Source organism: Lutra lutra, chromosome 6, assembly GCF_902655055.1.
Source record: "Lutra lutra chromosome 6, mLutLut1.2, whole genome shotgun sequence".
Lineage (NCBI taxonomy): Eukaryota > Metazoa > Chordata > Mammalia > Carnivora > Mustelidae > Lutra > Lutra lutra.
In genome coordinates this window covers 60,466,205-60,481,430 of record NC_062283.1, presented here as the reverse complement: position 1 = coordinate 60,481,430, position 15,226 = coordinate 60,466,205, and the positions used below count along the sequence as shown (strand labels likewise).

The 15,226-nt window shown below is 40.2% G+C and overlaps 2 protein-coding genes across 2 annotated transcripts in view; one reads left to right on the top strand and one right to left on the bottom strand.

The window, feature by feature from the left end:
- The window catches only part of LOC125102234 (runt-related transcription factor 2-like), a 46,457-nt gene extending 45,207 nt beyond the window's left edge, over nucleotides 1–1,250 (top strand). The window contains exon 3 of the mRNA XM_047733199.1: nucleotides 974–1,250. Coding sequence (XP_047589155.1) covers nucleotides 974–1,131 — 158 coding nt within the window. The 3' untranslated portion in view covers nucleotides 1,132–1,250. The remainder of the gene's footprint in view (nucleotides 1–973) is intronic.
- The window catches only part of SUPT3H (SPT3 homolog, SAGA and STAGA complex component), a 566,769-nt gene extending 560,149 nt beyond the window's left edge, over nucleotides 1–6,620 (bottom strand). Inside the window, exon 1 of the mRNA XM_047733198.1 lies at nucleotides 6,412–6,620. The gene's annotated coding sequence lies outside the window, so the exon portion shown is untranslated. The remainder of the gene's footprint in view (nucleotides 1–6,411) is intronic.
- Nucleotides 6,621–15,226: the final 8,606 nt, after the last annotated feature.

Genomic DNA, 15,226 nt, shown 5'->3' with positions numbered 1-15,226 from the left:
TGACAAATGCTATGAAAACAAATTAAACAAGTTGTTTTCAGCCAGGAGGTGACATTTAATAGAAGATATGAATGAAGCCCAGGAGGGAGCTCTGGAGAACTTCCAGGCAAAAAGAACAGCAAAGTACCAAGATCCTGAGGCCAGTGTGGCTCAAGTGAAGAGAACAAAGTGGATAAGCAGTAGAAAATAAGAAGGTCTGAGAGGTAGCAAGAGGTCAGATGATATAAAGCCTTCTAGGCCATGGAGGTTAAATTTCAGTTGGATATAATGTAAAACTACTAGAGAACTATAAAAAAGGAAGAGACTTGAAATATCTTAGGTCTTAAGATTTATTTATTTTGGAGAGAGAATAAGATAGCATGTGTATGCACAAGCACAGCAGGTGGGCAGGACATAGGCAGAGGTGGGGACACAGACACGGACACACACACACACACACACACACACGATCCCAAGGGGACTCTTGACTGAGTGCAGAGCCCAACAGGAGGCTTGATCTCATGACCCTGAGATCATGTATTATCCCGCTACCGATGAGGAAGGGGGGAATAAAAACTGGGTAAAGAACTTAAGTCTAACAAAAATCAGGCTTTGATCCCAGGTAGCTGATAACTTGAAATATTCTGTCCATGTACATTCGTATTTTTACAAAAATTCACAGATGTCCCATTTTAGTGCCTTAGTTTTTTTCATCTGTAAACAATGCCAATCTCCTTTAACATACTAAAATAATGTGAAATTACTGAGAAGCTGTACACATAGTAAGCAGTCGAGGACTTGTCATTAAGTTATCTCAGAGACTGATGACTTCAGAAATTCTTTGCTTAAAATTAAATCTTAGGCAAATGGATAAACCATTATGACAGACAAAACTATAACTACACAAATTGGTGGGAGTGGGAACCAAAGACAGCTAAGGTTCAGAACTACAGTTTGAGAAAAACTAATTTCATTCAAATCCCTCATTTTTCAGGTGAGGAAACTGAAGTCCAGAGGGGTTTCTTGAACTGCCCAAGGACACTTCACTATTTAGTGATACAGCTGGGACTAAAACTGAAGTCCCGACTTCTGGTCCAGAGTTCTCTCTACTATCCCACAAGGAACATACAAATAAAAGTTGATCATAATTAACTCACAAGACCTCCACAATGTGTTTGTCATAGTGAACTTTGTTGCAAAGTATCTGCCTACACTGAGTCAGTTTAGCAGTAAATAGCTGGGCTCTGGAGTTCAAATACAGGCACACTTACGACGTGCTCTTGGGCTAGTCACATCACCTTCCTGCCTCAGTTCCCTCATCTTTAAAATGCAGGTTAAGGGGCGCCTGGGTGGCTCAGTGGGTTAAAGCCTCTGCTTTCGGCTCAGGTCATGATCCCAGGGTCCTGGGATCGAACCCCACATTGGGTTCTCTGCTCAGCAGGGAGCCTGCTTCCTCCTCTCTCACTCTCTGCCTACTTGTGATCTCTGTCAAATAAATAAATAAAATCTTTAAAAAATAAAATAAAATGCAGGTTAAAAGCGTACTCCCCTTGTAGATTACATGAAGCAATATTTTTAAAGCACCTGGGACAGTGCCTGGTACGTAGAAAGCACTCAGTTCATTATCATGATGATGAAGAAGAAGAAGAAGAAAGAAGAATCCAAGCAAAATTACAGTTTCTTAAAAACATTTCACAAAGCATTATCATTAAACATACATATTCTCAAAGAAGGAATGCTATGATTAGGAGTAGTCCTTTAAAGATCCAGAAGCAAATAATATGAATGAAGTGAAACATACAATCTTCAGTCATAGAACCTCTATGGCATTTAAAACAGCAAGAGTGTACTCGGAGATTTTAAAATAATTTATATTTGTAGAGTATTTTCCATTTATAAAGTACACTCAAATTATTTCAACTTACTGCCCTATGAATTACATGAACAACCATTTTTCCAGCAGCTACTACATACCATATGCCAGACAGCATGTTTTTTTCATATTCAGTACCTGATTTAACCTTCAATATCTACTAACTATCCACCAGATATTATCAGAGGCAGTAGTACAATGCCAAAAAACTGACAGATCCATTCCAGAAAGTAAGAGCCTCTTCGGTATCACCTATTAAGTGGGAATGACATGTTTGGATAAATAAATGAGATACAGCATTTTGCACAGTAGATGGAATATATCAAAAGCCCATTAAAACATTGGGTCTCCCTTAGCGGTAATATGGAGTTGTTTTGTGTAGAAAATATGTCACAGGTGCCTGGATGGCTCGGTCGGTTAAGCATCCACTCCTGGTTTCACCTCAGGGCCCTGGGATCGAGTCAGGCTCTGTGACTCTGCATTGTGGAGTCTGCTTAGGATTCTCTCTCCCTCCCTAACCCCCCCCCCCAAATAAATAAATCTTGGGAAAAGAAAATATTTGCAACCAGTTCAGCAAAGTACCAATACCATGATTTACAGTTTTGTTAAAAAGAGCAACCTTGGGTAGTGCCTGATATACTTTATACAGTTTCACAAATAAAAATATACAACAATTTTTGCAGATTTAAAGTCAGTCTCTACTAGAGGTAGTAGGTTGACAAGTTGAGACAAAACCAATTAAATAGTGAAATGTCTGTAAAGCATTTAATGTGTTTCACCCATAAAACTGCACAAAGCTATTTATGCCAGTCTCTTCTGAAGTCTTCGACAATCCTGCGAGAAGGCTAGGACGAGCTGAGATACTAATTCCATTTTACAGAAGAAGAAATTGAGGCTGAGAGAAGTTAAATACTTTAACTGAAGTCACAAAGACAGAATGTGGTAGGGAAGGACTAAATTTGGGTTTTCAGAATTAGATTTAAGTACTTCTTGGCAGTTATCCACAATGTATCTCAGAACATCAATATCTCCTCCAGATCCTTTATTCAATAAACTTAAGGGGCGCCTGGGTGGCTCAGCTGGTTAAGCAACTGCCTTCGGCTCAGGCCATGATCCCAGAGTCCTGGGATCCAGTCCCAAATCCGGCTCCCCCTGCTGTGCAGGGAGTCTGCTTCTCCCTCTCCCTCTGCCTGCCACTCCCCCTGTTTGTGCTCTCTCTCTCTCTCTCTCAAATAAAACCCTTAAAAAAATCAATAAACTTAAGGCTAAAACAGCTTATATTTATTGAGCACTTACTTCTTATGTGCTTTGCTGTACACAATGTATCACATGGATTACATCTTTTAAACCTCAGCAGAGTAAGGACTCAAACCAAGTGTGTTTGACTTTCAATAAAACATTTATCTACCACAGTATAAATTAATACAATAGTGCATTTGGCTGAAGTATTTTTCTTTACTATATAAGTGAACTATAAACAAACTCCTTTAACATCCTTAATACATAAGAAACAGATTTCTGACCAACTTCACTATTTAACTTCACCATAAAATAAAATGGATATTATTTTCAACAAGAATACTCAGTCTTCTGATTTGATTGGCATGATCTGACTTTCTCTGTAGCCTCTTATACCAGAAGATCTTTTAGGTAGAAAAAACAAAAATCAACCTGCCCAAGAATTCCATTCAATATAAGGAGAGAAGCAAAAATGTGTAATTCCCAGTGGCTTAAGTGGACAGGTCACTTTCTGGCCTCATTCCAGATAATCTATTATTTAAGCATACAAGCTCTCAATACTTCAGTACATTTGTAAGACTGTAACATGGTTAATCCTCCTAAAATTACATATTACAAATTTCAACAAGAATAAAAGTAGGGTGATCACATTTTTATGTAGTACCAACTGGGACATTTTTTATATGAGATGGCCTCTATTAATAATTATGCCACGAGAAACAGGCCCTAAACAATGACTGTCACAGAGAAGACAGGGTATATAATCACTTATATGAAACAATCCATTTTGACTCGTATGTTATAGGCTATTCTCTGTATATGCTAAATCCATGAGCTTTAAGTTTTTGGCCCATATCTAACGATTATCTTCAGCCTTGAGATCAAGAACACCATTTTACAGACACCAGGCCAGAGTTAAGGGTGCTATCTATAAAAAACGTTTTTTAAGTTTTATTCTCAAACTTAACTTTATAGACATCTGCTTAAAAAAGAAAAAAAAATCTACATATTTCAAAGAAAGAAATCTTACAAATATCACCAAGTTTCAGACTATCTCTTCAAAAGTTTTGAATACCAATAACTGCAAAACTACTTCTAAAATGGCCCAGTGCTGGGGCACCTGGGCGGCTCAGACAGTTAAATGTAGCCTTCCACTCAGGTCATGATCTCAGGGTTCTGGAATCAAGCCCAGGATCAGGCTCCCTGCCCCATAGGAAGACTGCTTCCCCTCTCCCTTTGCTCTCTCCCCCACCCCCTTAGAGCTCTCTCTTAAATAAAATGTTCAAAAAATAAAATAAAGTGGCCCAATTCTCAAAAACTATTAGAAACTATCAACTCACTTTATTATACAAAAGTTATAAAACAAAAAAATACCATGTTTCAAATGGGAAAAAAAAAAAAAACCTTCAGAAATAAAAATGCTGAGAAGTTTTCACTAAACCTAGCCAAAATGATAAAAGAATAGTGAAAATCCACGGTCACAATACGGTACAATAATGATTAAAGGAAATGCCAGATAGTATCGCTATCCAGATAGGATAGTATGGCTCTCCAGATGAATCTGGCATTAGCTGTACAACTTAAGGAGTCAAAAGAATGATCTGCTTTAATTTGTCAAGGCCTAAGTAAGTACTAACAGAACCATGCACTGAACCATAATATTTGAGCAAAAGGCCTTATTTGAATATAATTATGATTCCCTAAGGCAATAAATGTTCCAAGAGTTGTCTTGTCTTAAAACTCAACCAAATCCAGAATTGGGAGGGATCTCGGAGTCTAAATTCTAAGCTTATGCTGTCCAATAAGGCAGTGACCAGCCACTTGTGGTTACTTATACTTAAATTAAAATAAAAAAATTTTTTTAAAGATTTTATTTATTTATTTGACAGACAGAGATCACAAGTAGGCAGAGAGGCAGGCAGAGAGAGAGGAAGGGAAGCAGGTTCCCTGCTGAGCAGAGAGCCCAATGCGGGGCTCGATCCCAGGACCCTGGGATCATGACCTGAGCCGAAGGCAGCGGCTTTAACCCACTGAGCCACCCAGGCGCCCCAAATTAAAATAAAATTTAAAATTAAGTTCCTCAGTGCACTACCCATATTTCAAGTGCTCAAGAGTCACCTAAGACTAGTGTATACCGTATTAGTACAGCAGAGATTACAGAATATTTCCACACGGCAGAAAGTTCTACAATGTTGGGCATTGTTGCTCTAGATTTAGGCTGCTTTAGATCTTTGCTTGAATATTCCCAGAGATAAGAAAGAAGTGCAATGAAGTGCATTCTCCTTTTGCAAAGTACCATCAAAAAACTGTTCTCATACTCAGTCAAATCCAGTCTCTCTGAAACATCCACCAGAAATTCCGGGAGTTCCGTCCTCAGTTTGGTCTTCAAGTAAATCTCTGCACGGCTAACTCAATTCCGTTTCCAAAGTTCTGACTCTTGACATATACTAAAACCCTAGGTCCTTTCCTCCCAGATAAATACATAATTTCTTTCAAACGAAACAGTTTCAAGTTTGTATCAGCCTCACGAAGGTATGCTAATTTATCCAGTGGACATTAATAACACGTGTTAGTGTCGTCTCCGAGCTTCAGATATCACATTCCTCTGCTCCTATAAATCTACTCTCACTTATCGGACCTTCAAGCGTCTTGATTTTTAATTTGGAAAACAGGATCACAGTCATTCTGAACTTCTCAAAACATGGAGACTGAAATTAATTATACTTAACATGTAATCGATCGGTGTCTGGTGCTGTATGACCTTATATAACCCTGGCAATTCTGAGCTAGGCTATTGCTTCCCCCATCTACAGAGCGTAACTACCAGCCAAAGGCAGGCTAACTGATTTCCCCAGGGGTCACAGATGTGGGCCCAACCCCAGAGAACAGAGAGGCGCTTTTCGTTTTCCCGGATGCTACACGTTTCCCAACGCTTCTTCCACCCTGCCCGTAAAGCAATTTCCTTCTGTAAAGATTTTTCCCAGCAAAACTCTAGCTACATGACGCGCAAAAGGTGCCTAACACACCCCAGCCACGCCAGCTCCCCTCGCCCCACGCCCACCCGCCGACGGGGAGGAGTCAAGAGCCGGCTAGCTCCACGCTCGGCGGGAGGACCGGGTGCCGAGCCCGGACGGTGCCTCACACGACCGTCCTCCCTAGAGCCCTAGAGCGCGAACGCCCATTCCTCCCCCGCGGCCGCCCTTGGGCAAGGGCCAAGGCGGGGCCGGGGCCCACAGACGCGGGGCTCGCCAGGAGCCGTCCCTCCCGCTTCGCAGACCTCTCGCCGCCCGCCCCGCACCGCCCCCCGCACCCCCTACAACCTCTGCTTTAAGAACACTTGTAGGCACGGCTGCGCGTCCCGCGTGGAGAATGTGGGGAGAGATGGTGCGGTTTCTGCTGCGGCGGCCCGGGACACGCTTGGAAAGGGGCGGGGTGGAGGGCTTAGAGTGTAGAAAGGGAGAAGGTGGCTCCGCCGGGGCAGGGGTGGGGGTGGGGGGGCACAAAATGGCGTGAGCCCGACTCTCCGTGGGGCGGGGGCTGCGGAGACGGAGGAGGGAGTGCAGTAGACGCCCCCACCATTAGCTGCGCGGGCGCTGGCGCATGCGCGCTCGGCCAGGTGGCCGTGGTCTCCTTTCCCGAGCAAGCCACTTCCGCCACGCTTGCCGGGGGCGGGGCGTCGTGGAGCTCCCCGGCCGCGGCTTTCCCAACCCCGGGCTACCCTGGTCCCGGCGGCGGGCCTCAAAGCGGGGCCTGCCGCGAGAGGAGTGGAGTTGAGCCGAGAATCGAAGGGCGCTGGAGGGCCGGGCCGTTCTTTAAAGCGTGGGCTGAGAGAGCTGGGGTGTTCGAGCGGTTGGGTGACCTACACTGGAAGTTTGTTTTCAGCTTCAGGGCAGAGATTGGCCTGTGTAAGCTTCTGCCTACGAACTGGGGTGAAGCGGGGTCTTCACCGGATTGTGCTTTTAGGATGGGGAAGGGAAACGGAGAGAGCAAAAAGACCCGCTCCCACAAGGTGCTTCTGGGACCTTGAGACCACCACTTCCGCAGACTCCCTAACACCACCACTCCCAGCCCTGCCTGTTGCAGCAAAGTCATTGGAGAGGCGGTGGGAGATGATGGTCTCTAGTGAATATCCCTCACTCCCACCGCCAGACTCATTTTACCAAGTTCAGGCATTTAACGATTTCAATTTTTATAATTGAAACCTTTTTCTATATCAAGGGGTGGTTGGTTTGTTGTTATGGTTGTTGTTGGGTGATCCTATTTTTATTTTTCCTTAGAATTTTGGCCTGTTCGTAATTTTTAAAGCTTGCACCCCCACTGTTGAGCTGCCTGTCTTGTGCTCTCAGTTTGAGTGATATAGATGGACTTCTTTAATACGATAGTCAATTACTTAAGTATAGGAAGTCTTATTATGTATATTTTTAACATTATTTTCAGCTGTTTAGGAAAGAAAACTGCGTTATCATCCATGCTTACATTCAGTCCTGTGACATCAAATATCATAAAGTATTTCACAGAAATTCAACTACTAACCTTCATCAAGTTTTTGTGGTTTTTTTTTAAGATTTTATTTATTTATTTGACAGAGGGAGAGACAGCAAGAGCAGGAGCACAAGCAGGGGAAGTGGGTGAGGGAGAAACAGGCTTCCCACCCAGCAGGGAGCCTGATGCAGGGCTTGGTCCCAGGACACTGGGATCATGACCTGAGCAGAAGGCAGAAGCTTAACCATCAGAGCCATCCTTCAGATGCCCCTTCATCAAGTGCCCCTTGATCAAGTCTTTTAAAGCATTATAGCTTCAGTTATTTTCTTGCCTATGAATATTTGTGTTCTGACATAATCTTTTCTTCTTAACTGCTTGCTTTTTTTTAAAGTGGCAACTTAAGAAAAATAAATAAAAAAATAAAGTAGCAACTTATTTGAACATTTCCTCTGGGTCATAGTTGAGTCTGCTATTAATTTTGTACTTAGTTCTCTTTAATCTTCCCCAACACTTCACTATTTGCCAAATACTTACAGTTCCTAAATAATAAATATATTTAAGATGTAAAAGCTCATCATAATGTGTAAGTCAGGGCTTAATGCAATGCTGGGCAAAGTTTAGAGAATACGGAAAGGAAAGTAACAGAATTGTCGTATTTCTTACAAAAGAAAACTGATTTATACAGTAGTTGAAAAGCCCTTTCAAGTATGCTACCAAGAAAATAATTAGGAGAAAATGAAGAGAAAAATTGATATTACATCTAAGGAAATATAACCCCAAGCAGATCATTTCAATTAAAATTACATTCAGTTAATGCTGCCCTAGTACTTGCATGGGAGTTTTACCTGCATCACGTGGAGGCCAGATTTGACCTAGCTTTTCAGAATAGAACCCAGATCTTCTTACTCTCAGTCTACTGGTGTCTAACCTACATATAATCACACACAACAGGAGTTAATGAAAGTGAGCCATGGAAAACGGAAACTGAATTAAACCAGGCACTGGTAGAAGGAACTCAAAAATTCACTCTTAGGAAATTGCGAATTGTGCTGTTGGCAGAGATCTTAGCTTTGAAGTTACATGAGTTATCCTAGTGTTCCTACCTCCTGGAATCTATTAAAATCTATTTTAAAAATTTGATTTAGCCATAATTTTGTTTGTAGTTTGAGAGCACTGCTGTACACAAAGGGTCAAAATATCTTCTCTTATTTTAATATCAAATATCTTAAACTATTGAAGCTACTAGGGTACCTTAATTAAAACAAAGTTAAAACAATGAAGCTGTTGCTGTAATTAAGACATTCACAACTACCACCTCTCAGAAAAATACATGATTTCCAAAGCATGTGGAGAAAACGCCAGGAGACCAAGTGAATGCATCACACCACAAAAATGTCTCTATCCCTCAAACAGAGCTGTGAAAGGAAAATGAAGCATTGTTACCATAGACTTTCACATTCCTCTGGCATAATAACCTTCATATAGAGTTACTAGTGCAAAAAAGAAAGTGCAGATATCTAAGTAAAACTACCTAAAAATGATTAGGTTAGATAATGAAAGAAACCCTAATTCTCCAGATGCCTATGCCTAATATGCTATGCCTAATATGGAAACATCTCCATGATGAAGAGGTCTCTTCTCATGTAGATGTCATAAGGACAGTTCACTGCAGGTGACCTGCAAATTCTTACTCTTTTGTGATCCATGACTCTTATTTATTAGGATGCCTGAAGGAAGCTCTTTCTTATTTATCAATTATTTTGTTCTTTGCTCTCTCTGCCTTAGATTTCCAAATAGTGACTTATAAAGTCACCATGGAAATAAACGAGGCAGAACTGCATATTGTTTAGAACTACAGATTGCGATTGTTGCCATATTCAATTAATTTGCTGATATTAAGAACTATTTTTCAATTCCAGCTTGCTTTACTTTTAGAACAAGTTATTCTGACCAAAAGGATTACTCAGTCCTCTGGTACCTGGGCAAGTGACTTAGCATTGTTGGGCCTCCCATTTTCATGTCTATAAAATAAGATGATCGAACCAAATGAATGGAAACCTTGTAGCTCTAAAATTCTATGCTTCTTTAAAAGGAATGACCAAAGAATGGATGTTAAAGTGACAGAAAATAATTTCAGCATTCAATATATTTGTGCTACCCAAAAGTATGGGATATTCAAGGCTCTCGGCTGTAGGCTGACATGGATATTCCACTGATACTACGCACTTCAAAAAAAAAGACCAACAAGAAAAACATACACAAATTATATCTGCTGAAATACAGGAGAGGGGGGTGCATCACATAATTTTTCAAGGTGTAATCAAAGTGGCTTCCCATACCTTCCAAATTACATTCATAGATTTCAAATTAAGAAGAGCAATACTGTGGGTGCCTGGGTGGCTCAGTGGTTGAGCCTCTACCTTCCTCTCAGATCGTGATCTTGGGGTCCTGGGATTGAGTCCCGCAGGGAGCCTGCTTCCTCCTCTCTCTCTCTCTCTCTGCCTGCCTCTCTGCCTATTTGTGATCTCTCTCTGTCAAATAAAATAAAATATTTTTTAAAAAAGAGCAATACTGTAATGAGAGAAGAAATGTTGAGAATTCCAAGCAGCTTGTAGAACTGTCATCATGATCCCTCCTTTTAGGAACCTCTCATTGCAAATTTAACACTCCAGGATCTTTTAAAATTAGTCCTTGGCTGCTGAGAAAGTGATCATATTTTGAGATTTAGAATGGGAATGGGAAAGGAATCATACACTATCAGGCTCTTCAAAGAGTCTCTAGACACATGGAAACTTCGCTGCTTTCATTCCCATGGAATCCAATATATAATCCTCTTGTTCTGGAAACAACTTCTACACTTCTCCCCTTGAAGATAAGGTCTATTTGCTGAGTTTAAGTGATGGGTGCTTATTAGTTCATTCATTCAACAAATAATTATTGTAGGCCTACCTTGTGCCTGACATTATTCAAGAAGCTGCAGATATAGCAATGAACAAAACAGACAAAAATCTATGCCATCATCAAACATAGTAGTAGTTGAACAATAAATGAATATTTAAATAAAATAATGTGTTAGAAAGCCATGGGTGTAACAGAACAAGGGGATATTTTTATACACCAGGGAGGGGATAAGAAATGAGACAAAGCATAGGGGGAACAGGAGAATTGTTCATTTTTGAATTAGGCAAGTAGGGTAGGCCTCACTGAGAAAGTGGCATTTGAATAATGGCTTGATGAGGTGAGGGAGGTAGCTGCAAATATCTAAAGAAAGAGATATCTGCAGATATCTCCAGACAGTGAAAACAATCCACGCTAAGGCCCCCCGAATTGGGAACAAGCCCAGTAAGTTGCAGGAATGGCCAGAGGCCTTTTTACCTGAAAAACAGTGGTCCAGGGGAAAAAAAAAAAAGGAAAAGAAAAGAAAAGAAAAGAAAAAAAGAAATAGTATAATGTGAGGTCACAGTTACTAGGCCAGATGCTAGAAGGCCTACATGCCTAAGGCAGGGAGGCTATTAGTAGAGGATTGACATGATATGGTTTAGGTTTTAAAATAATTACTCTGGCTGCCAGGTTAAAAATAGTCTATAGAGCACAAGTCTTTTTGCAATAACCCAGGCAAGAGGTGATGGTAGCTTACACTAGGGTCATTACAGTAGACTCCATAAGACATGGTTAAATTCTGGATATAATTTCAAAATCAATATGATTTCCTGACAGATATTGGATTAGGGGTTCTAGAGAAAGAGAGGCATAAAGAATTACTGAAGTGTTCTGGGAAACTGGAAAATGAATTTACCATAACTGAAATGGGAAAAAGTGGGGATGGATATGTTGGGTAGGTGTAAGAGATCAAGAATCACTTTGAGGGGTGCCTGGGTGGCTCAGTTGGTTGAGCGACTGCCTTCGGCTCAGGTCATGATCCCAGACTTCCAGGATCGAGTCCCGCATCAGGCTCCCAGCTCCTTGGGGAGTCTGCTTCTCCCTCTTACCTTCTCCTTTCTCATGCTCTCTCTCACTCATTCTCTCTCAAATAAATAAATAAATAAAATCTTTTAAAAAAAAAAAGAATTCACTTTTAGGTATAAATAAGTAATTAGGTACAAAGTTTGTATTATCTATTGTTTTGCCATCAATAAGTAGAGAATAAGTAAATTCTTACGGAAATGAAGAAAATTTTCATCTGTAAACTTCTTTTTTTTTTTTAAGATTTTATTTATTTATTTGACAGAGAGAGGAGACACAGCCAGAGAGGGAACACAAGCAGAGGGAATGGGAGAGGTAGAAGCAGACTCCCCACTGAGCAGGGAACACAATGTGGGACTTGATCTCAGGACCCTGGGATCATGACCTGAGCCATCTGGGCATCCCCCCATCTGTAAACTTCTTTAATAATTTTTTAATTAGGAGTTCCTGGGTGGCTCAGTCGTTAAGCATCTGCCTTGGGCTCAGATCATGATCCCAGTGTCCTGGAATTGAGTCCCACATCAGGCTCCCTGCTCAACAGAAAGTCTGCTTCTCCCTCTTCTACTCCCGCTGCTTGTATTCCTTCTCTCTCTGTGTGTCTCTCTCTGTGTCAAATAAGTAAATAAAATCTTGAAAAAAAATAATTTTTTAGTTAATTTCAAATCCTGCCCAGATAATAGAGACCCACCTAGACTGTTATAATATGTCTCAAGGAATATCTTACTTTTGCTTTAAGAAGATGCAAAGCCAGCTCAACATTCCCTGTTAAAAAAAAAAAACAAAAACAAAAACAAAAAACAAACAAAAACCCCTTTCTTTTGCTGTTGTTTTATCAATACCTGACAGCAAGGTGGGAAATTCAGTTAACACAAATATACAGAACATCCAGTTCCCCAAAGTATTTTCACTGAAATATTCAGATTTAAAATGGATCTATCTCAGTGAATTATTTGAATAACTGCCTCCATTTGCTATTACATATATACATTTATTTTTCTTTTTTTTATTATGCATCAAAACAGTGCCAAAACTTAATCAGTGCCATGAGTGAAATATACCGCAGCATATCTAATGCAACTTGCTATTCCTGGTTCACACTCTGAAGCTGGATGCAAAAACCTATTTTGATTAAGGAATGCTCAGAACAATTCTTAGTGACCAGGAATATACCAGCAGATTGAATCAAGTTATTTTAGTTTTAGTTTTAGTATTTTATAGCTGAAGCTTGGGCCATATTTTCTCTTTCTAGAATATATTTAAGACAACTTCAATAACTCAGTGCAGTATAAAATATGTGGGCTTTGATGCCACTTACAAGTTATGATGCCCTGGACAAATTACTCAGCTTTCCAAAAAATAAGTGTCCTCCACTATAAAATAGTAATAAGGATATCTATGTTATAAGGTTGTTATCAGGATTTAAATGAAAAGTTCTGGACACTTTGAAAATATTCAGTAATTTATAGTTATTGTTGTTTTCCAGTTTTTAATGAGCTATTGAGTAATTTTTATGATGTTTATATTTTTGATGTATTAGACATGGAAATAAATTAAACAGGAGATCCTATCTCAAGTATTAGTGGTTTATTTTTTCTGAATTCAATAAATACATGTTAGTATGACAACTATTTTTTTAATAAACATTTATTGAGGACCCGTAAGTACATGGCCATTGTTAGTTCTTGGATATACAACGACAAATAACACAGAGTTTCTGACCTAATAAATTTAGGAGAAACAAAGTTGTATGAATAAGAACAAAGTCACGGTGATAATATGTAACACAAATATTAGCTGAGATCTCCCTGACTTTTTTTTTTTTTTAAGATTCTATTTATTTATTTGACAGAGAGAGAGATCACAAGTAGGCAGAGAGGCAGGCAGAGAGAGAGGAGGAAGCAGGCTCCCCACTGAGCAGAGAGCCCGATGCGGGGCTCGATCCCAGGACCCTGAGATCATGACCTGAGCCAAAGGTAGAGGCTTAACCCACTGAGCCACCCAGGCACCCCTCTCCCTGATTTTTAAGCCGCAGATTAAAACTGGATTGAGCAACAATTTCACCCAATTTGCAAGCCCAGTAGCCAACTCATAGTCTCTTCATATTTTTGGAGAGCTAATGTTCTCATGGTCCTCTCTTGCTCTAAAGGTGCATTTATGCTAAATTACTGAAGTTCATGGAAGAGCTTCCAACCGTCCTTATTCCACAAACAACCACTCAGATATAGAACTTAGCCCTTTTCCTAGATTTCACCCAAAAGCATTTTCACAAAAGCTTGTGTGGGGACAGCAGACAGAAGATGACAGGTAGGAGAAATAGTAAAGGAGTAGAATTTATAGGACTTAGTGACCAGTAACATATGAGGATGGAAGTAAGGCAAAGAGCAGGAACTCAAAGATGATTCTGAGTTTTCTCAACTTACTAAGTGGCAGGTTGAACATTTTGAGATTAAAGTGATCATATAAATTTTCCGGTGGCGACCATCAACACTAAACTAGACTATTCAGATACATAGCAAAGATAGAAGCTAAAGTCTGGAGCTCAAGAGAGTAAATGATCTTTTAGACTTGGGAACTAGTAGCCTACAGCATACAGCATTCCAGACACATCACTTAGATGTGGAATTTAGCCCTTTTCCTAGATTTGGCCAAAGAACATTTTCTTAAGCATCTCTGTGGGCACAACTGAAGCCGAGGAAGACAATGAAATACCCAAGAGAGCTTGCATAGAGCAAAGAGAAGTGAGTCAAAGATTGGATTCCAGACACCCACATTCAATGGGAAAGGGAGAGTAAGAACCTACAAAGAACACTGAGAAGGCAGGGGTGTCACAGAAACCAGGAGAGCAGAGAGCTTCAAAGAGAGATATGAAAGGCACTAAAATGAGAATTGGTGTTAACTGTGCTCAGCCAGTTCAAAGTCAGCATCAATAGAGTGCTAGGATTAGAAAGTTGGTTGTAGTGACTTGAGAAGAATAAAAAGGAAGTTGAGAAATCAAGTGTGTTATTCTTCCCAAGAATGTGTCCTGTGAAGAAGAGATTGGCTAGAGAAATATTTAGGGTCACAGGATAGATTTTCAAAAATCAAGGACTTGGGCTTATTTACAAGCTTTGGAGAAGAAGTTGGTAAGGAGGGAGAGTTGGAAAACTTGATATAGAAGAGGGCCAATTACAAAATCTCTAGGAAGCAAAGATGGAATTTGATCCTGGAGGAGACAGGATGGTTTTTGATCAAGAGTCCAGGAAGTAGAAGTGAAAATGGAAAAGAGATAGAATGGAAGAAAGAAATAAGAACCTGAAGCAGTTCATATGCAATGACCCAAATTTTCCCTGTAAGTAAGAAAATGGAGGCACTGAAAAGTGGGGATGATTCTATAAGATAGGTATGAGGTGATAAAGTTTTGTTGGACCTCTGTGGGGAATAGGAGAGAAATAGCCAAAGGCCTGTTAAATTTAAAATAGACCAAGGTATAGAACAGAGGGTCCTCAAAGCATGGTTGCAGTATCTACTTTTTGCTAGAAAAGCAAATTTGGGCACCACTCTATTCCTGCAGAATCAGAAACTGGAAGTGGAGTTCAACATCAGCCTTTTTAACAGGTCCTCCACCTAATCACCTCCCAGGGATTTTGAGATTCCCTAACATTTGAGAACAACTTCTTCTTTTTTTTTTTTTTTTTAAAGATTTTATTTATT